Source organism: Chrysemys picta, chromosome 4 (assembly GCF_011386835.1).
Source record: "Chrysemys picta bellii isolate R12L10 chromosome 4, ASM1138683v2, whole genome shotgun sequence".
NCBI classification, from domain to species: Eukaryota; Metazoa; Chordata; order Testudines; family Emydidae; genus Chrysemys; species Chrysemys picta.
Window position 1 is genome coordinate 83487794 of NC_088794.1, and position 25780 is coordinate 83513573.

The 25780-nt window shown below is 45.1% G+C and overlaps 1 protein-coding gene and 1 non-coding gene across 17 annotated transcripts in view; both read right to left on the bottom strand.

Annotated features, from left to right (window-relative positions):
• The window catches only part of CKAP5 (cytoskeleton associated protein 5), a 92081-nt gene that overhangs the window by 3335 nt on the left and 62966 nt on the right, over positions 1-25780 (bottom strand). For 8 of the 16 annotated variants that reach the window (XM_042849235.2, XM_042849236.2, XM_005302277.5 and 5 more), the window contains 18 exons: positions 24563-24651; positions 23616-23726; positions 23210-23335; positions 22262-22411; positions 21519-21722; positions 21122-21257; positions 19900-20093; positions 13241-13413; positions 11865-12038; positions 11099-11219; positions 10132-10311; positions 5924-6111; positions 4969-5044; positions 4294-4482; positions 4078-4215; positions 3470-3553; positions 3212-3371; positions 876-1030 (listed from right to left, as the gene is read on the bottom strand). In XM_042849235.2, coding sequence (XP_042705169.2) covers positions 876-1030; positions 3212-3371; positions 3470-3553; positions 4078-4215; positions 4294-4482; positions 4969-5044; positions 5924-6111; positions 10132-10311; positions 11099-11219; positions 11865-12038; positions 13241-13413; positions 19900-20093; positions 21122-21257; positions 21519-21722; positions 22262-22411; positions 23210-23335; positions 23616-23726; positions 24563-24651 — 2648 coding nt within the window. The remainder of the gene's footprint in view (positions 1-875; positions 1031-3211; positions 3372-3469; positions 3554-4077; positions 4216-4293; positions 4483-4968; positions 5045-5923; positions 6112-10131; positions 10312-11098; positions 11220-11864; positions 12039-13240; positions 13414-19899; positions 20094-21121; positions 21258-21518; positions 21723-22261; positions 22412-23209; positions 23336-23615; positions 23727-24562; positions 24652-25780) is intronic. The other 8 variants (XM_065595134.1, XM_042849237.2, XM_065595131.1 and 5 more) reach the window with 3 other exon arrangements.
• Positions 10933-11043, bottom strand: LOC112059146 (small nucleolar RNA SNORD67). The gene has a single exon (XR_002888367.1). It is a non-coding gene; the product is annotated as a small nucleolar RNA SNORD67 (small nucleolar RNA).

The window sequence follows — 25780 nt, forward strand, 5'->3', positions numbered from 1 at the left end:
GAATTCTGAAGTAACTGAGCAGAAAATAAACTTGGGATTGCCTGACAGAATTCTTCTGCCATATGGTGCTTCAGAGTCAAGTCACTGCTCTCCTGGGAATCTGCAGCTACAAAAGTCAGTGACAGAGTTGAGTTTATGTCTGCACCACATGCCATTTTGCACTCAGCTGTAAACTGATGTGCATGTCCTATCTTAAAAGGTAAGGGTAGTGTTTTACCTAAATCTATACCACCTAATCCTTGTAGCTATTCCTGGAGTTACCAGTGTGTCTAAAGTGGCTGGCAGTAACCATCTTTCAGTGTGTAACTAAGATTCCCAGAGAGCAGTGGATGTAGTGAAGGTTTGACCCATTCCATAGGTTCCTGATGTAACGTACTGAGCACATTCAGCATTATTGCTGTCTCAAAATCCCATGTTCCCCAACCACACAGCCCTTCATTCATGCAGCTTTTAGTTGTTGTAGAGTGGGAGGGTACAGAAGTTTAGAACACTCACTGTCATGTGACCCAGGAGTACAGCTTAATATAGGCATTACCTTTTAGAGACCAGAAGGTAAGTCATTTAGCTTTTCCCTGAAACTCACAGTTAATTACCTGACAAGAGAAGACAGACTCCAGAGTTGTAGCGGCTAGTGGTGTCTACATCAGTGCAGCAGACAAAAGGGAGTTGAAGCACTAACAAAGTCTATTCAGCCAGGTAACGGCTTTAAAGCCATTTACACCAGGAAAGGTGACATGCAGTCAGATGGCAAGGACATGCAGTAAGACTCATTGGGATCAGAGTCTGGGCACTGTACAGATCTCCAAATGACTGGCCTCACCCAAAGTGAGCCACTTTCCTTGTAGAGTTTATAGGGGTCTTCAGAAGTACAATACCTTTGCATTGTCAAGGCCACAACGCTGCCTGAGGATTTTTAGCCTTTCCAGGTAGACTGAAGGCCCCACTTCCTCCCCATTTGTGTTGCCTATGGATGAGGACACTGTGTTGGTGGAACTGGGGACACACGTTAACTCCGTCTGAGGAGAAATTCCTAGGAAAGGGAAAAAGAACACACTTAAGCCTCTTAGTAGCCTCATACAGTATCCAACAGAACAATCTAGAGCTTGAGCCTACATCAACCCACATTGTGCTCTTGGAAATCCCATTAATCAATTATATTTACTGATAGGGCAATGGGTTTGAGAGTTGACAATGATTAGCCCATTTTTTGAAAGAAGTCAAGCCACCATAAGTGAGCAGCAAAGCAGCTCCAAAAGGTAACATGCTCTGGCCATTAATTGGAACAGCTGAAGAGGCTATTGTGGGTCATGAGTAGCCATTAAAACCAAATGGTAAATTGACATTACATGAGGGAAAGGCTTTGATGTTTATCCTTTGCTCTTCAGTGCAGCAAGCCAAGTTAGAGGAACACAGAGGACTGAGAGTCCTGTGGCACCTTTAAGACTAACAGATGTATTGGAGCATAAGCTCCAATACACAAAGTGGGCATTCACCCATGAAAGCTTATGCTCCAATACATCTGTTAGTCTTAAAGGTGCCACAGGACTCTCTGTTGCTTTTTACAGATCCAGACTAACACAGTACCCCTCTGATACTTGACAGAGGACTGAGGTATTCCTCAATTGACCTAAACCCACCCAGTATTCTTGTGCAGGAAGCTTAAGGGCACTGCTTCTCCCAATTCCTTTTCATGTAATTGAGAGTGGTGAAAGAGCTTCCAAAGATTCCCTTTCCCTCTAGCCTCCACATATCAGACAGACTTTATCAAATTAATGAAAAGAGCTCTCTCTCTTCATGGAATGGAGAAACTAAGAAGAGAGACTGAGGCAGAAGGTTGCCTTGGATCTTTAAAGTTGAGGGAGTTTAGGTACATATATGCTCTCTACCCACAGGAAACACTGAGTCCTGAAGTATTCCTTTTAGCTTTTAAATGAAGCAAAGCAATATGATGAATGCAGTTTGGAAGGCTACATTGCTGAGGTGATAGCTAGCACATCATCTTTTGACTGTGCAGATTTTTCAAGGTGGGGACAGAAGTTAGTTCTGCATTACCAGCAGCATTTAGGAGGTTCTGAGAGACTCAGTCACTCCTTCTGCCAAAGCTTGTGACAAATTACTTGGGGGAAGAGGGAGTTAAGGGGAAAGACCACAATGGGCACAATGTGGGATCTTCTAGGAGCAAAAGGTCAAGCATAGTATGTGCCCCTTACTATAAGAAGCTATTCTACTGCTATGTTTCATGATTTCCTAATGGGATCTGTAGTTTTATTATACTGCATTTTCTTAATTACTGGAGTGTGCTTACGGACAAATTTCCGAGTTCTGTTCTACTGAAACACTTCACTGAGCAAGTTGAGACATCTGAAATTCAGAATTCAAGGGAGCAAGGATTTAGTAAACAAGATAGCCCATTAAGCAGGCCTCTGTGGTGACCAAGCTTTGAATGGAGAACTGTGACTATCCCCTGGCTTCCTGGGACATTTACAGGGTGACTTAACAGCTTACCTGATATAGACTGCTCCTACTAAGGGTTGCCAGGCTATTCCTAGCCAAGATTGGGGAAATTAGAAGAAAAAGCTATATCTTATGTCTGCTGTGTTGATGTGAAATATACGAAGTTTATGCCTTGCTTCAGTCTGACAGTTTCATGCAAAGATCCTATGACACTATTTTAGCGGCCCTAAAAGAAGAGAGAGAATTTTGCAGCTGCCACTGTGATGTCCTGATAGTATGCTTCACCAAGGAAGCCTAGCTTAGGATAAGGAGAACGTCACACTAAGTTACTGCAACAAGAATCGCTTGCTTGCCAGGCCTTCAACACAGGACTCCAGAGCACTGTACTCCATTAGACAGAGTAAAAGTTTTTGAATATTCTTTTAGAGGCGGACTTCTCTAACTATGACCAGAATGATGTGCACTGAAGTCCTTTCAGATCTTTACCTCTATCTCTTCCCACCTAATTCGGTAAGGTAACCACAGCACCTTCCCGGTGAGTGGCAAAGCATGAGTGGTCTTTGCAACAGGTGCTATAGTGACTTCATGAATGTGCCACGAACGAGTGCTCAGAGAATAAGGGGGTCACTTTGGAAGCCCATAAGGCTCTCAAACATAGTGGCACTTAATGGGAGCAGCTACAGTTGCCACATTATAGCTAGATTCAGCATGCCAAGTCCCCAGGCCAATTCACTTGTGTTGCCAAGAAGCGCTGTACCTGTAGATGAAGGAATGCGTCCTTTGCCCTCCTTTTCCATCTCAATGTGCCGGAGGCCTCGTTCTACGTAGCTCTGGAAAAACTGAGATGAGTTTTTCAGGAAGGGCTCAATGTCTGCATCAGAATACTTCTTTTTGTATTCATACAGCTCTGCCAGACCCTGGGGAAGGAGGAAAGTATCTATGTGTTACCCAAACTGCAGTAGGCACATGAGGTGGTATAATCTTCCCCTTCTTCCTATGGTAAAAGTGCACTCACCTCTTTAGTGTTCTCCTTGGAGCCAATCTTCTTAAATATCTCTGCTAAAAAATCATTTACTTTGGCCTTTGAAGACTTTTCATCCTAAGAAAGAAATTGAGACTCCTGAACAAGATTGTTTAAAGTGGTATCCCCCCAAAATTAGAGATACTTAGCTAAACAATTTACAATACACTCAAGTGCCAAGGACCTACCAGCTGCTGTGGAGCTTCAGGGACAGACAGACACACCCACGACAGCACAGGCTAGCTGGGTCAAAAGAACTGTCTTTTACAAGACTGGGGTTTATACGGATGTCAGGTACAGAGGATGACACATCAGACTAGAAGTCTCATCTTGGGAGACGTGCATTTAAAGCCTGTTCTGGCCACAGTTAAAGTTTAGTGGACCAGCCATTATCAGAGCTCATATTCAGCAAGCAAGACGGGTACTATTGAGCCTTAATGCATCTCAGAGGCACAGCATTAGAGGGACCAATTTCAGAAACAGATCACATGTTCCAGTGGGTAACCTAACTTCACATCTGACTAGAGCTAGTTAGGAACTTGTTTCTTGGAACAGAGTTCATTTGCCACCTCTACCTCCACTGTAAACTTCATGTTACTTACTATGCGAGACGCCCCCTTTTCTGTCTCTTTATCAGTCTTGCTTCCAATTTGATCCATGGAGTGCTTCATTACTCGACACAGGTGAGCCTCCAGCTCAGATTCATTCTTGTTTTCTATCATTGTTAAATGGTCCAAGATCTGAGAAAGACATAATAAAAATTGTAAAGACCGCTTGAGCATCTTAAATTAAAGCACATAGCTGGTTTCTGCTCTAACCTTGGGCCCTTTCAGCTTGCACAGAGTGTGAAGCAGAGTCTTAAGTGTCCTTATGGGGAATTCACTTTTACACTGCTTCAGCTTCTCCTTAGGAAACACCTTCATGAAAATGTGTATGTCCAGCAGGATTCGGTCCAGGTTGATGCTATTGATGGTTTCAGGAAGAAGCCGCACCATTCTCCACAGACACTGGAGAGAAAGAAAAGTTCATGAAGAACCAACTGCTCAAGTCAGAGGGGAGTTCCTGCTGCAAGTTTTGCTGTATCCAGGGTATCAGTATCTGGAGCTAGATGCCCAGAAGAGTAAGTGCTGCTGTTGATTCCATTACCAGTAGCAGGAGATTGACAGAGTTATTAGTGTATGTACACTACCACGGCGCTTCACACACTGCTCTGGGCCTGCTGGATGCTTCTAATCTCACTAAGGGTATGTCTAACCTAGGATAAGGGGTGTTTAACACATCAATATTTTAACTAGCGTGTTTTAGAACCTTAGCATAGATGGGGCAGGTTTTATCTTAACATGATCTAGACTAGGCACTAGAGTAGTATTTAAAGTTGTGTTCACCAACTTGGTCTTAAAGTACCTTGTTTCTGTTGAACCAACAAGTCTGGATTAGGAACAGACACTTCAGAGAAGGACCAAGTGAATACACAACCCCCATTATAGGCTCACCTTCATGACAAGCTCCGAGAACTTGGGAGAGCTGGCTGTTGCTAGCAGACTGTCTTGGAGCAGAACAAGCAGGGCACTGGAGAGAACAAATAGCATTAGATGGGCAAATGCTATAAAGGGATTGGAATAACACCTCCCTACTGAACATCACACCAGGGACTACAGATCACAACTAGTTCAGCTTTCACACAATGCTCTGCACCTCCTCCCTGTCTCCAATATCTTACTATCAGCTCCATAAAAATGGAGAGCTGAATTTCTGCAGAACATATCATGTCAAAACTGTTCAACTGACAGTCCAACGACACAGACTACAAGTTTAGGCTGTAGAATGGTTCATTGTAAAACTTTACCCCAATGATATAGATTGGACAGTGATTTAGTTATAACTGTGCCCCTTTAGATACATCTACACAGCAGCTGAGAGCATGCTTCCCAGCAAGCACAGAGAGACACTAACAGGCTCTGCTTGAGCTAGCGTGCACAAACAGCAGCATGGCTGTAGCAGTACAGGTGGCAACTCAAGCTAGCCACCCAAGTACATACCCAAGGGAGTCAGGCAGGTTTGTATTCAGGTGGCTAGTCTGAGCAGCTGAAGCCACACTGCTATTTTTAGCATGGCTACCTGCACTGGGAAGCACGCTCCCAGCTACTATGTAGACATTTCCTTAGATTCAGGGCCATAAGCTAAAGTTACTGTCCTGATATGCTTGTTTTTTCAGTAGCCAGGTGAACTATTCTACAGCCAGCTTTGCTCACCACTTTAGTTGACAGGCCATTGTCTTGCAAGAGGACTCAATTAGACAGTGACTAACATATGGTAAAAGCAGACTGGAGAGCCATGTTCTCTGAAATCACATACACGAACAGTGACGTGGTATTTCATATGTGGTATAGGACTGTTGTAGAGGAAGAGAACTTGTGTCTTCTCTGATTCTAGCAAAGACTAATTTACCTCAATATGTTGGTCTGGTCAGACTTCTCCAGAACCTTCACCACCAAAAGGTTGACTGATCGGATGACCTGCTGCCCTTCCTCAAGGTCTTCAACCCGTGAATCCAGCATTAATGTAATGAGGCCATGCATTAAGTCTTTCAGCACTCCTGTGGAGGCCTCCCGAGCCAAGCTCTCCATCTGGAATAGCTGCCAATCAAAGCCAGGATTAGAAATTTCTTCAGCATGCACCATTTAGTTTAGGGACTCATCTGGGATTCTACTTGCAACTCCCTCTTTAAAAATGTACCTCTTTCACAAAGTGTTTATATAGTCTATTAAAATGTATGGAAAGAACATTAAAATTATAGAGTCAAGCATTCAAAGGCATGAAATACCGAAGTTAAGGCTGTACATGTAAATGTTAGTTGGTTTTATTTTGAAAACATAATATGTAAAAATGGTTTCTTACCCCAAAAGATCTACTCCCCGTGTGTGTATTGGTCAGAGCTACTGATTTCAATGACTAAAATGGAGATTCACTATATTTCCTACTCTTGGCCCTCCTGAGCCAACCCAGCTCAGAGGGAGAAGCAAGTTTCTACTGCTTCATTTGTGTCAAGAATGGTTAAAATAAAGCAACTCTATTACCTGTGCAAACGCGTGGGGAAAAAATATGAAGTTGCACTGGACCCTGAGGAGCTAATTTGACTTGCAGACCTTTATTGTTGGTGGCAATGCAAGAAACTGACAGACAGCACCAGCTAAGATAGAACTGCATTTTAATTGTTTCTCTTTAGGTGTATGCATTAAGATACTATGTTATTACATTATTTTTCAGATACTGCAATACGCTATTTTTCCTTCAACCTTAGATACACATGAAGCATTACCGTGCATGCCAGAGAATCTAGAGAAAAGTTATAGGTGGGCCTGGTACCAACACTTAAGGTTTCCCAATACTTCCCGCTATAAGCCCCTGTTTTCAGTTGCACCTTTGCCAAATTTTACCTGTTTTGGCTGAAGTTTTCCATACCAGCTATCTGCCTCAAGTTAATTTTTTTTTAATTTTCAGTCAAAATGGTTCAGCCGTTTCCAAGAACAAAGCTAGGAATAAAATAAGTTGTTCTGCCCATGTTAAAATATTCTGGTGACCTATTCTTTGAAAAGCTTGAGCATCCCCATGCTTTGGGACGGGGGATGAAATTTGGCAGGGAGAATCCTGTGAAAATCTACCAGAATCTGGCCAAGTTATTCTGGGCTACTGTAGGTCATGCTGGGTCCAGGTCTCTAAACAGAGCAGGGAGACTGTCCAGGACCCCCCATAGCTAGTGCCCAGGCAGCATAGAGAAGGAACCTGCCTGCCTGATTTGAACACAGAAGGGACAAGACTTGCAGGGGGACTGGCTGGGCAAGAAGAGACAGGGCCTGGGAGCCCATTAGCTTGAAGAAGTGGAGGCTGAGAGGTGTCTAGGTGAGGAGAATGGAGCTCAGACAATAAGCCAAAGGTGGGGAAAGAGACAGGACTGAAAGAGAGTAGTTGGGGCAGAAGAGCCTGTGCCCACCAGAGCATACTCCCCTCCAGAGCCTGGATGGAACCTAAATTTTTTTTTAAGTCTCACCATTCCTCTACCATTGTCATTCATATTCATGATGATAATGGGTAGTCACTGGGCCAGGTAAAGTGAGAGAATGATTCCACAGCCCAGTAGACAGGGCACTAACCTATGATGAGGAAACCCAGGTTCAAGTCCCTGCTCCAATTACTCTATTTATAAACAACAATCTCTCCTCTTGAAGCTGTCCCACGTTAAGACCCACATCAGTGTATCCCAGCAGCTAGGGCACTCTCCCACATGTGAGACCCAAGTTCAAATCTCATCTCCACATCAGGCAAAAACAGGGGGAACTGAACCCAAGTCTCCCAAATCCCTGGTGAGTGTCCTAACCATTGGGCAAAAGCTTATAAAGGAAGGCATCACTGCCACCTCTTCCTACAGCCCTTTTGTGAATCTAGTTTTCCTGTTCTTTTGTCAAAAATGACTGAATAGCTAAACAAATATGTTTTCAGGCTGAAATGAAATTGTTTTTAAATTTAGTTTTGACTCTGATTGGCTGAAAGATTAAATATATATAGGTTTCAATTCAACCCCAAACTGAAAACCTTTATTTGATTTTTCAGAATTGCCAACGAACCCAAAAATGTCCATTATTTGCCCAGCTCTAATTACAAGTTAGGAGATGCCAGAGTTAAGGATGCCTCTGCAACCTTAGTTCAGCCCCCTTGTGCATATGCATTATGATGAAAATACATTTTCCTCCACAGGATGGGGCTGCTGTGGGAACGAATCAGGGTTGTGTGGTGAAGGAGACTTTTGTCTATAGCACAATTTCTCAACCTTTTTGATACCAGGGACTGACTTGCTGCCTTCCTAAACTGTCAGGGACTGGCGCTGGTGCATGGACCAGTCATTGAGAAACACTGGTCTATAGGACCCCTGCTTCATTTGTTGCAAAAACATGTGTAGTAAATGAAGCAGAGGATTGCAGGAAGAAAAAGGATGGTCTCCTGATTAAGGCAGTTGAATGCTGCTTGGAAAACTGAATTTTGTCCCCACCTCTGCCACAGAGTTACTATGTGATGCTAAGCAAGTCACTTAAACCAGACTTTTCACAGGCGGTCACTAATTGTGTGTTCCCCATTTTTTGGGTGCTTGACTCAGATCTTGGGGTCTAATTTGCAGAACCGCTGCACACTCACAATTGCATTCAATGGAGCTGTGCTTTGACTATATGAAGTACTGTACAATGCTACATATACTCAAACATCAGGACTAGACATCTCAAATTCCTCTGTGCCCCAGCTCCTCATCTGTAAAATTGGGATAATAAGCAACTCTCCCTGCTCCCCAATCTCTCTCAGGGGTGTTGTGAAAAATAAATTAATAATTTGAGAAGCACTCACACTATGTGATTAGCACCACAGAAATGCCCAAAAGAAATAAATAATTCTGTCTTAAGAGCAAAATTTGAACAGTGAGCACTAAAGAAGGCATGGGGATGCACAATGAACAAGGGGAAAAAATAATAGCATATCATTAAGTGAGCACCACCCATCCTGTGCATTGAACGAGGTGGGTGTTGGATGGGGGAAAAACAAAAAACAAAAACTAGTGATCATAATGCATATGCACAAGGGCTCTGAATTAAGGTAACACAGTCTATGCCTTCTCCACCATACACTGAAGTCAGGCAGACCTATACAACTCAGCCTTCTTTCATTTAGGATGTTTGGAAGACTAACATCCAGACCGTACCATACCTCATGCTCTAGTTCAGCCACAAGTTACTGGGCTTGATGTACAAATTCTACAGTCTGTGTTATGCAGGAAGTCAGATTAAATCATAATGGTCATTTCTGGCCTTAAAAATGCTAGAACAAAAATACATTTCCCAATCCCCTGACCAGGGATAATACAAGCCATTTTCAGTAGTCAATGGTACTTCCTTTAGACAAGGCCTCATCCCTGCTCAAATTCAGCACTAGAGTTATTCAGGATGGTCACAAGCTGTTGCAACAGGGAAAGTATTTCCCCCTTGCCACTGCCTCATTTCAGATAACTGTGCCATATTAGAAAGTTTAAAAAAAAAAAAAGTTATCCTCTGACAGAAACCAAGTCTAGAAACTTTCAGCAATTGAAGACAAACAACCCAAACTGTAGCAATCACTAACCTTTCAGCCGCAGTGTTCGTGGCAGAACGAAAGTTCACCATTCAATCAACATCTCGTGTATAAATAATGTTTGGAATGGGCTACCATTTATCAGCAAGTTTCATAAAACAATGAGTGTACATATGTTCTGTACAGTACTAGACACAAAGCTCAATTTATACATCACACCAACCATCCAGAGGGGGTGTCTAACTATATTCCTCTTTGGAATAAGATTCCTTAACCCCTATTGTCCCAGGATGCTTGCAGCTAATCTGAGCATTGGCTGGAGACAGACATGAAGCACTCACTCCCCCTATGCCTCATGTACTTTGTACCCAATTTGATTTCCTGCACAGGGCTGTTGCTAGACTAGCTCCAAATGAGCCATTTTAGAGAATAGCTAGAAAGAAGCCTTCTTAAACAAGATTCACTAGATGGCAAGGCCAGTGCAGGACATAGTCTCATCTCCACCCATCCACTTGCACAAGGCTTGTTCCCTTTCCTCACTGCCTTACCGAGATCATGTTCCCGATGATGCAGCTGTAGAGCTTGACTATCTCATCCTTGTCCAGTTTCTCATCTGCCATGTGTGTGTTGTAGATCAGTCGGAGCTGCATGAATGTAGCTATTAGGAATTGGTCAATGTGGCCAGACATGGCTTCTGCTTTGTCCTCCTGTCTGAGGACCTCATCAATCTAAGAGCAAAACACCCCAGACACATTAAAGTTGATCCTCTGCAAACAGTACAGGAACAATGTTTAACTTAGCTTTCCCCACACTTACTATTCCATTAGTTAAGACATCTGCTTTCTAAAACTTCATCTAAAAATTAGTGACTTTGCACTTCTACAACTAATCCCAGTACATTCAGTGGCATTAGTGATCCCTTGCTTAGCTATGACTTGTATCCTATACTCATAGAACTGTGCAGAATTTTGAGTGAGCAAGAGCTTATATTATGAATTTTGTAATTATTGGTCTTGTGTAGTTTTCTGGGCATGGCGCTCCCTAACAGAATGGTTCAAGGGTTATGAGTCAGGGCATGCAACTCCTACACTTGGGATATGCAAGGCAGTTTCATCAAAAACTAACCCTCGCCGGCACAACATGGAGGTGAGTCATCCAGTAACCTGAACGGGTATCAGGATAAAAGCAAAGTTGAAATAGGAAGAGTCTTAAGACACCATCACCATCTCATCATCACTGACAGCCATCACCAGCTCAGAGCTGGAGTCTATATGGATGATGATCTAGTACAAGTTCCCACCTACAGAACACGTCCTACGTTCTGTCTGATGGAAAACTGTTATGGAATTAGCGAGTCAGATGGCCCCTGTGCACTTGGCTTTGTCATCAGGGAGATTCTGAGTGGTGACCACATCACCTGACATGGCAACACCACCAGTGTGCAACTCATCACTCTCGCAGACTACTGGCCTTAGCTCAATGCAGTGTAGCCTGCCAACTAAAAGTTCCACTTACCTGTGCCAGAGCCTGGATACTAGTATTTATGTCACCACTGGCTACCTGGGAGATGACAAAGTTGATGGTGGAAGCTGTATTACTGTGCATGTCATCGAAGTGTGGGGACACAGCACGGATCCTAGACAGTTGGGAAGGGAAAGGTCTTATGATTCTCCGTGGAAAAATAGTTCCAACCTGCACTTCACTGGTGCCTTCCAGTCAGATCTCAAAGATACTTAAAGCAGGATCCAGCCTCACAGACATTCCTGTGAGGAGAGTTTCATTCTCATTTACAGAGGATGGAAAAGAGATGTTAAGTGATGTGTCTTAATCACATAGCCACCTGGGACAGAACTGAGAGTACAACCTAATCTCACTCAGACCATACGTTAACCATGAGACCAGGCTTCCTTTTCCTCTGTGTAGCAAGATCATGGGTACCTGACCACCCCCCCAAAACTCCCCTGCCCTCTATCCAACTGTGCTGCTTGGTGCACTGGTGGCTGGCGGCACTACAGCTGCGCTGCCCGGCTGGAGCTGGGCCACGCCACGCGCAGCACAGAGCACTGGGTCAGGCCGGGCTCTGCAGCTGTGCTGCCTGGCCGCTCAGAGCATTGTGCCGGTGCCACAGCGTGCTGAGGCTGCAGAGGAGGGGCCAGGGGCAAGCCTCCCGGGGCAGGAGGATCCCGCAGGCCAGATGTGGCCCACAAGCCGTAGTTTGCCCACTTCTGTTCTAGACAGTTTCAATTGGCTTTCAACTAAGCAGGATCACATTTAAACTCACTTGGGTTCCGGGATGAGGACTGGCTCAAAGATGTCATCTAGTTTGTGCTGTACAAGTGCTGGCATCTCGCATCGAACTGTGCCATTGTCATTCTCAATTTCATCTAGATCCAGCTGGAATTCCCGTGGAACTGTATGTGTTATCTCAGAATGGCCACTCGTGTTGCGGGCTTGGCTATGGAAACCAGAAGAAAGGTGTTTATGTCTATACACTCTAAGCCAGCATGGTAACACTAGCATCCAGTGGTAGTCCTAAACACTCATATCAAGGTTGTTATTTTGCAGATCTCATTTTATTCAGTCCTCTAACTGAACCCTTTACAGTTCCCCCAGCTGTTAGCAGTAAAAGTTTACGCAAGCCAGGAGAGTAGCTGCCAATTACTTGCTTTCATAGTTAACCTGAGAAGCTGCTGGTTTTCCCTACAGCCCACTATAAACCACAGTGAAGTTGTGACAGGCATGCACTGCTCTGCCTATGACTGAGATCCAGCACCAAAGATGGCATTGATGGGACATCTTATTGAAGCTCAGGTCTTCTTTACCACAGCTAAGAGAAGGTAACCTGACAAGCCAGTCAGTATCCAGGACTACCCGAGGATCCTGAGACACTTGCATGTTAGAATGTTCCACTTAAAGGGAATCTAATCTCTATTACGTAAGTTTCACTAGGGGCCTTTTCTCCAAAAATCAGAATGATCTAAAATACATTGACATGTGGTGCAAGGTACAGTTACTAAGCTTTGTTTGTAGTATGGGTATGTAGCCCCAAGCTCAGATTCAAAATGCTCATCTAGCTGGCCTCTGTACACTGGCCCTATCAAATTAAGAATGGATTCCAATCAATACCAAGTTTAATGCAACACATGGGAATGAGTTCTCCTAATATTTCCAGCAGCTGCCCAGCATGGAATTGCCATGTCTGCTAGCAGTTTGGGTTGTAGTTGCTCTTGGTAGAAGCCCTCTATTCTTGTAATTTTAGTCTAAGTTATTTACAAATACCTAGAACTGGCCAGCATAAAAAGTCAGGCACTCAGAAGGAATGATTAAGGCAGAAGTTAGAAAGATACAAGAGCCCTGCTACCAAGAGGTTAGTGGACAGTACTTACATCCTATAAGTGCGATACATAATTCTGTCCATGGAGAAGCAGTGAAAGAAGGCACAAGACCATTTAGAAAGGATTCAAGAGACAGACAGACAAGACAAGACAAAACAATGAAGAGAGATTCAAACAAACACTTTGTTTTACAGTATTTGCCCAGACAGTTTTCACAACATGCAAAGACAATGACTAGAAGAACTAAGGTAACGCTGCAGAACATGTTCTTAGCACATACACTGCAGAAGCCATAGAAAACCATAACTATTTCATTACATACTTGAGTTTGGAAGACATGTCCTCAGCCGGTCCCTTCCTCAGCACACTAGCATTAGCATTCGTGCTCGGAGCACGCTGAGGTTTCTCTTCTGCCTGTCTTGCTGGAGCAGCAGCAGGTCTCTTAGCAGCCCGCTTTATTCTCTCCTCCAGCATGCTCATGTCTTTCTCAGAAAGCTGTGAGAGAAAGACAACTTCAGTTCAGTCTGCAAACTCTGCACATGTTTTAGGAATTGCAGCTGCCACCTATGATATACACAATCCTACTCATCTGAAGTTACTGCATAGTGCTATGGGATAAAAGGAGAGGTCAACATTTAGCCTCCTTCCTCTGGAGAAGCAACCAGACCATCAACTTAAGGCCCTGAATATGACTAACCTTGGAACGGTTAGAATCTATTTGAAGTGTCCTCCAGATTCTAAGGTCTTCATGGTTGAGAAATTACAGCTAGTAGTTATGGTATACAAGTAAGAGTATTAAGTTTTAGCAAAGGGTACCCCTGCAATACAAGGTGGAGAATGATAAAAGCACATTCAAGACCCCAGGCAGAAGTACAGGCAGTGCTGACACCTTCCTATAAAGAAGAGAGGTGCCTTCTTAACCTCTTCACTGCAACCTCTCCAAGGTATCAAGTGTGAATGATCCAAGCTGAAGCTACATTAAAGGAGCTGGGCTCCCATATCCTCTAGTGAGAAGAGGTAAGTTCATAAACTTACTAAAAGGATTCAGGAAAAGAAGTTACTTACTGGGAACTATAATCTGATTGAATGTTGGCTCTGCATATTCACACTTGTCAGATGTGCTCTCCATCCCACTGAGCTCTGGGACCCTTCTAGAAATTCAGGGCCTTTTGGGAGTGCACAAGCAGCCATCTTGGGGCAGTGACCATGCAAAGCTGATTATAAGAGGCTGGGAGGTCCAGCTACTTCAGTTCTTTCTGCTAAACCTTGGTATTCTGAGAACAGAACTTCTGAGAAAGAACAGGTGACTGAAAGATTAAGTGTTGCTTCTGCATAGTCACACTAACTGCTCATTCTGGTGAGTAGTCCAAAACACTAATGGATAAGCAAGAGGAAGAAAAATAAGAGAACTTAGGTGGGACTGCTTCACATAGGGAGCAAAATTACCAGGAATAAGTGACTGAAGCAAAATAAATTCATCCCAATAACTTCCATTTCCTTGGGGGGGGGGGGGGGGGGAGGGGGGGAGGGGGGGAGAGGGACAAGGTAGCAGCAGCCTTGGTTCCCACCTCATAATATTCTTCATGTAGGACCTCCAAACACTTGCACACACTCTTAGGAATGCTGTATTTCACAACTAAGCAGTGCAGACACAGACATGTACACAAACTCCATGTTTTAACCACTCTATAAATACCAGCTGGGAGGGCAAGCCAATTAGACTAGTATAATGCATAGGGAGAGGTCTCACTGCCAAACCACAAACCTTTTTAGTTACACAGAGTAGGGAAACCCTTAACTTGCTGACAACAAAACTTTATGCAAAGTCAAAGTTGCCTGGTGGTATTTCATGCTCTTAGAGAACATCAAGTTCAGCAAAGCCTGAATTTGTGAAAGCCAGGAAGTGAAGAGCTAAGGTGCGTGCCCAGGCAACTAACTCCACACCTCCCCTCCCACCAAGCTGGAAATAGTCACTAGTCACTCAGAATTATCTGCATTCCCTCCAGCTGCATTCACTGTGTAAATGCACTGAACAGTGGAAGAATCAGTTGGAGCAACTTGGAAGAGCTGCGACTGACAGGAGGTGATCTGAGGGGCTGTGACCCTTTGAGTGTGTATGGAAGCCCCTCTCTGACTCGTGTGTGATCAGAAGGAAGAGATGCATCTGGACCTTGAGAGATACACTATGTCTCATTTCATCACTGCATAGCATAAATTGCATCAGTAATGGGGCACCGGGGTCGTCTTGCCATGGGGAATGACAGCAGTTAAGTGGGAGATTAGTGTGAACTGAATTTAATGAAGGGTAAATGAAAGTATAGCATTAGATGGCATCATGCACATAAAAATGAAGTGGTTGTAAAATTTAGCAAATGTGGTGTACTTTCTGCGAAGTAGGTTAAGGCCTGGTCTACACTAGGAGTTTAGTTCGAATTTAGCAGCGTTAAATCGAATTAACCTTGCACCCGTCCACACAACGAAGCCATTTACTTCAAAATAAAGGGGTCTTAAAATCGATTTCTGTACTCCTCCCTGACGAGGGGAGTAGCGCTGAAATCGGTATTGCCATTTCGAATTAGGGTTAGTGTGGCCGCAATTCGACGGTATTGGCCTCCGGGAACTATCCCACAGTGCACCATTGTGACCGCTCTGGACAGCGATCTGAACTCGGATGCACTGGCCAGGTAGACCGGAAAAGCCCCGCGAACTTTTAAATTTAATTTCCTGTTTGCCCAGCGTGGAGAGCACAGATGACCACGCAGAACTCATCAGCACAGGTAACCATGCAGTCCGAGAATCGAAAAAGAGCACCAGCATGTACCGTACGGGAGGTACTGGATCTGATTGCTACACGGGGAGAGGATTCAGTGCTAGCAGAACTATGTTCCAAAAGACAAAATGCCAAAACATTTGAAAAAATCTCCAAGGGTATGATAGAGAGAGGCTATAATAGGGACTCACTACAGTGCCGCGTGAAAGTTAAGGAGCTCAGACAAGCCTACCAGAAAACCAAAGAAACAAATGGAAGGTCCAGGGCAGAGCCGCAGACATGCCGCTTCTATGCTGAGCTGCATGCAATTCTAGGGGGGGCCGCCACCACTACCCCACCCCTGACCATGGATTCTTAGGAGGGGATAATCTCAGCCATGCCTGAGGATTCTGCGGACGGGGAAGATGATGATGAGGACGACGACGACTAGCTTGCAGAGAGCACACAGCACTCCGTTCTCCCCAACAGCCAGGATCTTTTTCTCAGCCTGACTAAAGTACCTTCCTAAGGCATTATCTCAGACTTTGACCCCATGGAAGGGACCTCAGGTGAGTTTACCTTTGTAAATATAAAACATGGTTTAAAAGCAAGCTTTTTTTTAATGATTACTTTGCCCTGAGGACTTGGGATGCATTCACGGCCAGTACAGCTACTGGAAAAGTCTGTTAACGTGTCTGGGGATGGAGCGGAAATCATCCAGGGACATCTCCATGAAGCTCTCCTGGAGGTACTCCAAAAGCCTTTGCAGAAGGTTTCTGGGCAGTGCTGCCTTATTCCGTCCTCCATGGTAGGACACTTGACCACGCCATGCTAGTAGCAAGTAAACTGGTATCATTGCATGACAAAGCCTGGCAGCGTATGGTCCCGGTGTTTGCTGGCATTCAAGCAAGATCCTCCTACCCTCCTCCCAAACCCCACACAGGCTACCTTGTCAGTTCTCTCCCTCTTTTTAAAATCAATTAATAAAGAATACATGATTTTTAAACGATAGTGACTTTATTTCCTTTGCAAGCAAGCTGTGATCGAAGGGGGAGGGTGGTTTGCTTACAGAGAACGAGTCAATCAAGGGGGTGGGTTTTCATCAAGGAGTAAAACAGACTTTCACACGGTAGCCTGGCCAGTCATGAAACTGGTTTTCAAAGCTTCTCTGATGCGCAGCGCTTCCTGGTGTGCTCGTCTAATCTCCCTGGTGTCTGGCTGCGTGTAATCAGCGGCCAGGCGATTTGCCTCAGCCTCCCACCCCGCCATAAAGGTCTCCCCCTTACTTTCACAGAAATCGTGGAGCACACAGCAAGCAGCAATAACAATGGGAATATTGGTTTGGCTGAGGTTTGAGCGAGTCAGTAACGTGTGCCAGCGACCCTTTAAACGTCCAAATGCACATTCTACCACCATTCTGCACTTGCTCAGCCTGTAGCTGAACAGCTCCTGACTACTGTCCAGGCTGCCTGTGTATGGCTTCATGAGCCATGGCATTAAGGGGTAGGCTGGGTTCCCAAGGATAACTATAGGCATTTCAACATCCCCAACAGTTATTTTCTGGTCTGGGAAGTAAATCCCTTGCTGCAGCCGTTTAAACAGAGTAGCGTTCCTGAAGACGAGAGCGTCCTGAACCCTTCCCAGACATCCCACGTTGATGTTGGTGAAACGTCCCTTGTGATCCACCAGTGCTTGCAGCACTATTGAAAAGTACCCCTTGCGGTTTATGTACTGGCTGCCCTGGTGCTCCGGTGCCAAGATAGGGATATGGGTTCCATCTATCGCCCCACCACAGTTAGGGAATCCCATTGCAGCAAAGCCGTCCACTATGACCTGCACATTTCCCAGAGTCACTCCCTTTGGTAGCAGCAGCTCAGTGATTGCTTTGGCTACTTGCATCACAGCAGCCCTCACAGTAGATTTGCCCACTCCAAATTGATTCCCGACTGACTGGTAGCTGTCTGGCGTTGCAAACTTCCACAGGGCTATCGCCACTCGCTTCTCAACTGCGAGAGCTGCTCTCATCTTGGTATTCTGGCGCTTCAGGGCAGAGGAAAGCAAGTCACAAAGTTCCATGAAAGTGCCTTTACGCATGCAGAAGTTTCACAGCCACTGGGAATCGTCCCACACCTGCAACACTATGCGGTCCCACCAGTCTGTGCTTGTTTCCCGGGCCCAGAATCAGCGTTCCACGGCTATAACCTGCCCCATTAACAGCATGATTTCCAAAGCGCTGGGGCCCGCAGTTTGAGAGAATTCTGTGTCCATGTCCATGTCCTCATCACTCTCGTCGCCGTGCTGCAGTCGCAGCCTCCTCCTCGCCTGGTTTTCCAGGTTCTGGTTCAGCATAAACTGCACAATAATGCGCGAGGTGTTTACAATGTTCATGACTGCTGTCTTGAGCTGAGCGGGCTCCATGCTATGGTATGGCGTCTGCACAGTTCACCCAGGAAAAAAGGCGCAAAACAGTTGTCTGCCGTTGCTTTCACGGAGGGAGGGGAGAGGCTGTACCCAGAACCACCAGCGACAATTTTTTTTGCCCCATCAGGCATTGGGATCTCAACCCAGAATTCCAATGGGCGGGGTAGACTGCGGGAACTATGGGATAGTGCACACAGTGCAATGCTCCGGAAGTCGACGTTAGCCTTGGTACATGGACGCACACCGCCAAATTAATGTGCTTAGTGTGGCCGCATGCACTCGACTTTATACAATCGGTTGCCCAAAATCGAATTCTGTAAATTTGGAGTAATCCCGTAGTGTAGACATGCCATACACTTGAACCATTAGGGTAAGTGTAGGTAGCTCCTGTTAAATACAGCACACGTGCGTGTTGAGGACATATTGGGACATCACTTGAAGAGGCAGAGTTAAGGTTGTATCAACACATACCTTCACTATTCCCTGTTTTTCACATGACCAAGTTTTGCTGAACTCTACTTTCTGGAAGAGCATGATATACCACAGCAATTGTAACTCTGCTTTGACAAAGTTCTTTGTCAGCAAATTTTCTAGGTTTTTTTAATTAAACAAAACCCCCCAGAAATTTTAGGAGTTAGTGGTCACCAAAGCAGTTGTTTTAAATTATAGTTTTATTACATGGTTACAATAGCTGGAAGCATCGAGAGAGACTGGTCTCTTGCCACCCATTCCTTGCAACATATGATGCAAGTCAGGACAAGGTGCACTGACATAGCTAGGAGAGGCTATACTTGCTGAAAGAGCAAGCGATGCCAACCAAACACACTGTCCACTCAAAGTATTAAATCAGTTGAATGAGTTGGTACAGATGAAAGGAGCCAAGGGAAATTGAAGGAGTCTTACGTCAGCATATAAATAGCAGTGCTGGAGTGGAAGGTTAGATTAAATGAATTCCTATTTCAAAGAAACAAGCCATCAAGACAAGAATTGCTACAGCTGGTTTTATGCCTCATTTGGAAAACACAAAAGGGTTTATAGCAGTAGCGCGCAGCGGGGCTAAGGCAGGCTCTCTGCCTGGCCCCGCGCCACACCCAGAAGTGCTGGCACCACATCCCCGCAGCCCCTGGGGGAGGGAGGGCAGAGGGCTCCGCATGCCTCGCTTGTGGGTACCTCCCCAAAAGCTCCCACAGTTCCCCATTCCTGGCCAATGGGAGCTGCGGGAGGGGGCAGTGCCTGCAGGAGGGCAGTGCACGGAGCCCTCAGTCCTCACTCACCCAGGGGCCACAGGGACATGGTGTCAGCTGCTTTTGGGAGCAGCGCGGGGCCAGGGCAAGCAGGGAGCCTGCCTTAGTTCCACTGTGCCACGGGGCTGGCAATCCCCCGGGCCAGATCCTAAGCCTTAACAGGCCGGATCCGGCCCATGGGCCGTAGTTTGACCACCCCTGGCTTAGAACTTCATCCAAGGTTCCTCCGAAATCACCAGAGGCATCACATCATTCTAAAGTAAGTCACTATTTACAAACAATACAGTCCCCTATGAAGGGATCACAGTCGGCATTTACTTATTCCTTCAGTATTCTATTTTGTCACCTATGGTTACTGGAGATTAAAGGTCCCATAATCTGGAATTAACCAATCAACTTTTAAAGGATGTGTCATGGTAGATTACCATAAGTAGAGCTCTTGGCATCTATCCCACTGTCAGCAGCAGGATGTGCCGTGATTGATCATTACCACTTCAGTGTGAATGATTCCTTTACACAAGATTAAAACCTGGTTCAGGCTACCTCTTCCCATTTCCAATTACTCACATTTCCAATCAGCTTGAACACCTGGTCCCCATGCACATTGTAGACAGTCACGATGGTGTTGAGTGCAGCATTGCGGACAGTGTTGTCTCGGTCGCCAATGTGAATTGCCATCTCCTTTAACGCTTTGCCAGGAGTTGGCTGGCACACATTCATGCCGTATGACTCAACAAGACACCCCAGCTCTTCCAGGCACTCTACAGGATCAGATACACTGATTTTTTAACTGAGCCTCAACCAAGATTGTTAAATAGACAAGTGTCCCACTCCAATATACTCCGCAGTTACCTGAATCTATATTCTGTGGTAATGCCTCTGATGTCTGTGGCATTCTAGTGCTCAATTTGGTGACAAACTGCAAACTCCCTTCACTTTGTGGGCAGGGTTAGAGGCGATTTAGTTTTGAAGGGGGCTTGAATTTTTAAATTTGTCATCCAGCAACCCTTGACAGAAGTCAGTTGCCCCACAGTCCCCCACCCAAATATTGCCATCCATAAGCACATTAGCTTAGTGTTTCTAAAATTTAGAAAATTTTAGTGTTGCTAAAATAAGCAGCAGTAAAATAATTCATGCCAACATTTAAACTATAATGTAATTATTCGTTAACCCCCCATAGATAAATAAGAACAGTTCACACAGCTGTTTCAGGCTGTTGGCAGATTCTGGAACGCAACCTTGCATCAGTTATATTCTGAAAGTTCTCTTCACTACCATAGAGCTAAAAATCTTTAAGTGACGCTTCAAACCCAATGCATGGTTCTGGGGTGGGGGAGGGGTTGAATTGAGGGAGCTCTGCAGTATTATGGAAAACTGAACCTTCTTCCATATATCAGGACAGGAATAGTGCAACTGGTGGGTGGGAGGTGGGTAAATCAACGAGAGTTGGACAGCTTAACCATTTGTGTGTGTGTGTGATGTTGGGTTAGATAAAACTGACTTCTAACACTTTCTGCCTAATCACTCTTATTCCAGAGCAGGCCCCTCCCAGATGACTGGAAAGCTGCTTGAGGCATAATGTTTGTGGCTCAGGCAGAGAGCTTGCGTGCATGCATGCGAGAGATGACAAGGAAGCTTGATATTTCTTCTTTACAATCTTCTCCTTGTCACCAAAGTTGTTATGCATTTGGGGAAAATATCAGATAGGCAAAACTCAGTTTTCAGAAAATGTTATGGCCAGCATATCCTGATCCACATTGCATTCCCAGCCAACAGTGCTATTTCTTACCTGCCCGCTGTTTGGAGTTTTTCGACTTTGTCCCCTCCATGATGAAAGTGAACATCTTGCTGGCTGGATAGATTAAGCACATCCTATTCAGAATGGCACGCACATCCTTGCGGACAACATCTTTTGGTTCCCCAACCTGGGGGGTGGGGGAGATGATCAGAGAAAGAAAAGAAACCAGGACAGACACTTTTAAATACTCTGCACCAGCAGCATACTTTGCCAGTTAGTCTGTATGATACCAGACTTACACTCAAAAAACCCAACCACACCACCCACCCATGCTATTCAAAGATAACTGCAGCAAAGCAGTACAGAACAGAATAACTACACCATTAGCTGGTGCCCTGGTAGTGTCCAGGGGCAAGTCATTATCCTAATTTCCCTCAGTATGTGGTACCTTCAGGATAAGATATGGGATGAAAGAGGATGCCTCGTTCTCAGTAAGATGATACTCCTCCTGGCTCAGCAAGGTGAAAAGCAATTTAAGGTATTCAAGGGCCTTCATCAGAACACTTGTGTTGGTATCAAAGAACCGTAGGGTGAGCCATTTCAAGATCAGATCCAGGCAGCTGATGACTCCATCTTTTTCGCTCTCCAAGTGCTTGAGATGAAGGGAAAAAATATCAGGTTGTGCAGGATCAAATACATAAATGGTATAGTCCATGGAAAGAAAAGTGAGGAAGGGCAAAGTATAAATCAAAAGCCATGTCTGTTCCAGTAAAATGCATTTATTTATAGGTAATGGCTTCCTGTTGTAGATTCATAAAAGATTCTTGGGTTTTAAGCCTTAGTGAGACCCCTCAACTATTACACACTAAGCAACTGTACCACATTGCATGGTAGCAGCTGGCACCTACTACTAGATTTCACTAATAAAATTCAGAGCAGTAGCCAAAGTTGAGTAAACAAAGCTTCCCCCGCCTCAGCAAAAGAGATTAATACTAATTGTATTGTCCCTCTGAAAGTGCTCATTTAGGCCTATAACTTGAGAACTGGGTACCCAAGCTAGTAACATGAAGTCTCCTAACCTACTGCCCACTTAGGAAGAACTCCTAACTTGATATTTCACTGCTGCAGTATGTGGACGTGGCAAAGGACATCCCACGTTCCATTGTTGTCTGCCATAGGTCCCTAACTCACCTCTACCATCGCAGCCAGTGCCTTATTGTGGTGCTGAAAGTCTGTATGAAACATCTCATCTTGTACCCATCTGGCAACACAGCTGGACATCTGAGTCTTTAGCTGCTCGATATATTCATCACGGGGAGTAGTGAAGTTCCATTTCAGCACCTTCAAAACAAGAAACAAAAACAGAACTCTCATAACTCAAGGCCAGCAATATACTGCTTGTTACTGAGCTGATACCCAAGAGCCACAGTGCACAACTAATAGAACGGGCTCAGAGAATAGCAAACTCCCTCCTGCAACCAAAAAATGCACAGTTTTAGCATTCTGCATCCATAAGAATGGAAGCAGCAATACTTCAGTGTACTTGCTAGTATGCTAGTGTTAACACAGGTCATATCTAAGCCAAACACCTCATCTTTAAACCGTGTCTACAGATGTGTGCCCATTTAACCAACTGGAGGTCCAACTATTAGCAGATAACCGAAAAAGAGTAAGTTTCAAAGTAAGAGGAGCCTACAAATTAAGATTTGTTATGAGAGCCAAGCTTGACAATAGGTGTTTGTTAGAATAAAAAAAAACCTGTGGAGTCTCTCAGAATTCTAGTACTTAGAGATGGAAGAGGCCTATTAGGTCACCTTGTCCATCCCCGAGAGCTTGGCCAGGCTTGTTACGTATTGTACTTTTTCTATTGTTGGGTCCAATCTAGTTTTAAGAGTGACCTAAAGCAATGAGGCTTCTGCCAGTTCTCTTAGGAGACAATTTTTGCTTTCTTACACATGCTGTGGAGACTGAAGACCTTGTAAACAGCCTATAAGAGATGGTTCTTTGCTTTGAAGTATCAAGACATGAAATGAAGACTGGATTGCACAAGGTGCAACACTAAGCTCACAGGTAATACAATGCATTTCCTTTAGTGCCTAAACGTCTGAAAATTGAGTATGCTCTTAAGATCTGTCTCACCTTCAATCCTTTCTCATCTTTCATTCTTTGCTCTTTCCCATTTGGGACAATGATAAAAATAGGACCTGATTTGTCATCATCTTCCTTCAGGTTGGGCTTACTTGGTACCTTCTTCCCTTGTGCACCCTGAAAAAGCAAAAGTGGTACTGAGCAGAAAGCACTGCAAAACCTAAATACAACCCTTCATCCCAAGTGATGCCAGACACCAACCCCTGACCTCATGCTGGCCAAGTGTACGAGATGCAGGTAGAAGCTGGCAACAGTGGTTAGAATCCTCAGGTACATGCTCTGGTGGTGTGGAAGCAAAACCCACAGCAAAGTGTGCAATAGCCTTTTGTGAGATAGGACACTTCAGACTTGGCCAGTGCACCAGCCACCTAGGGGTGTCTAAACCCTAAGTTGGTACCTGCTTGATGGGTTTGTTCTTTGTCAGACTGGTATTGCCTTTGGTGAGGCTTGTATTAGCCTTGGGCAGGCTGGGATTGTCCTTGGACATACTGTTATTACCATCAGACTGCTGCAATAGGCAACAGAAAAGGCTTGGTCGTTAGACAACTCAACATGTACCTCTAAATCACTCCCTTTAGACCCTGAAGCCCCCAAACCTGCTGTGCACTCAGTGTTAATTCTAGTTTATTTGAAAGAGTTTAGATGAAGGAATTCAGTGACTGCAGGGTGGTTTACAAAGACACCTTAACCTCTGATGTTTTTCCTGTTCCAAATCTGTCGCAGGGTGAACTGCTATAGTTGCAGTGGCACCCAACACATGGAGCAGCACTTGAAGTTTCTGCCCCACTTATCTGGTAAGTTCAATAGCAAAGTAACAGAATATAAAAAACAGACTCTAATGGGAGTACAACTTAAACTCTACAGTTCAGGTACAGCCAGCTGTAGCTACCATTGCATTCTTAACCATCTCCTTTGTGTACTGTGCGGAGAGATATACCCTTGGATGCAGTGGACTAAAGACGGGAATTTCTCTGGCATGTGGATTCAGAATTATTGTTCAAAACTAGATTTTACAATATTAGAACTGAATACAAGATTGAGTTTATCAAGATACATTTTAAATACAGACCATATTCGATAAAAAGCCAAGCAGGTTTATAGTAAGGGAAGTTAAAGACCCAGTGATCTGAATTTCAGACTGTGGCAAGCCTATTAAGTAGGACTGGGCAAAAACAATGATAGCAGCACAACAGATATGAAGGGCATTTTTCACTTAAGAGACTGGATATTCTCATGATGCTTTTACAGAGGTGATCTGTGCAAGCCTAAGGGCTCCATTAACAAGCTATTACACTCCCCAACTGGAACCCAGCTCATTAGTCTTGCATGATGGCATCACTGTACCTTAGCTTTAGAGGCAGCTCCTCCTGCTTTGGCCTTTTTGGGGTCAGGCTTGGGCTCCATGGTGCTGGACCCTGAATCTTCAGCAGGTGCTTGGAAATAAGAGATTATTTCAAACATATTTTGCAAAAATTAGTCCATTCACGAACAGCACATTCAGTCCTGCCCTGTTCTTCAGTCCCACTGCAGAGAAGGGATGCTGCTCATAATGACAACAAAACCCTTAATCACAAAGAGAAGCAGGGGTTTCAGATGCACAAAGGAAGCTGACTGTGCTAATAGTCAGGTATTTACAGACTACGTCAACACCAAGAAACTAACTCTCGTATCTAAACATATATAAAAATTTGCGCATTTTAATCTTCCTCTTTCCTCAATCTTAGTATGTTTCTGGTCTTAGATGGCAAGCTTAACAGGGATTGTTCTTTACGGTTTATGTGGGGCTGCTGAAAAATAGGCTCAGGTCCCTCAACAGCTTTGCCACGCAGGCACTCTAGAGCAGTGGTTTTCAAATTGCGGGTTGAGACCCAGTACTGGTCGCGGCAGCTCTGGTCAGCATCACCGACAGGGCCGTTAAAAGTCCCATCGGCAGTGTTGCCCGGCTAAGGCAGGCTAGTCCCTACCTGTTCTGACACCGCACTGTGCCCCAGAAGTGGCCAGCAGGTCCAGCTCCTAGGCAGGCGGGGCAGCCATGGGGCTCCGCGTGCTGCCCCCACCCCGAGCACTGGTGCCGCACTCCCATTGTCCGAGAACCGGCCAATGGGAGCTGGGGGGGAGGGTGCCTGCGGGCAAGAGCCGCACAGAGTCACTTGTGAGCCTCCACCTAGGAGCTGGACCTGTTGCTGGCCGCTTTTGGGGCGCAGTGTGGTCCGCGGTGCCCGGACAAGCAGGAAGCCTGCCTTAGCACTCCTGCTGCGTTGCTGCCCGGGAACTGCCCGAGGTAAGACCACGTCCCAACCCCGTACCCAAAACCCAGGGCCCCTCCTGCACCCCAAACCCCTCATCCCTGTCCCCACTCCAGAGCCTGCACCCCCAGCCCAGAGCCCTGACCCCTCCTGCACCCAGCCCACACCCCAAACCCCTCATCCCCAGCTCTGTTGGGTCGTGGCATCAACAATTTTTTTCAACTGGGTCGCCAGAAAAAAAAGTTTGAAAACCACTGCCCAAGAGAGGGGCAGGCATAAACCCAACTATTCAGAGTGAGTGACTTTCCAAGTTGGT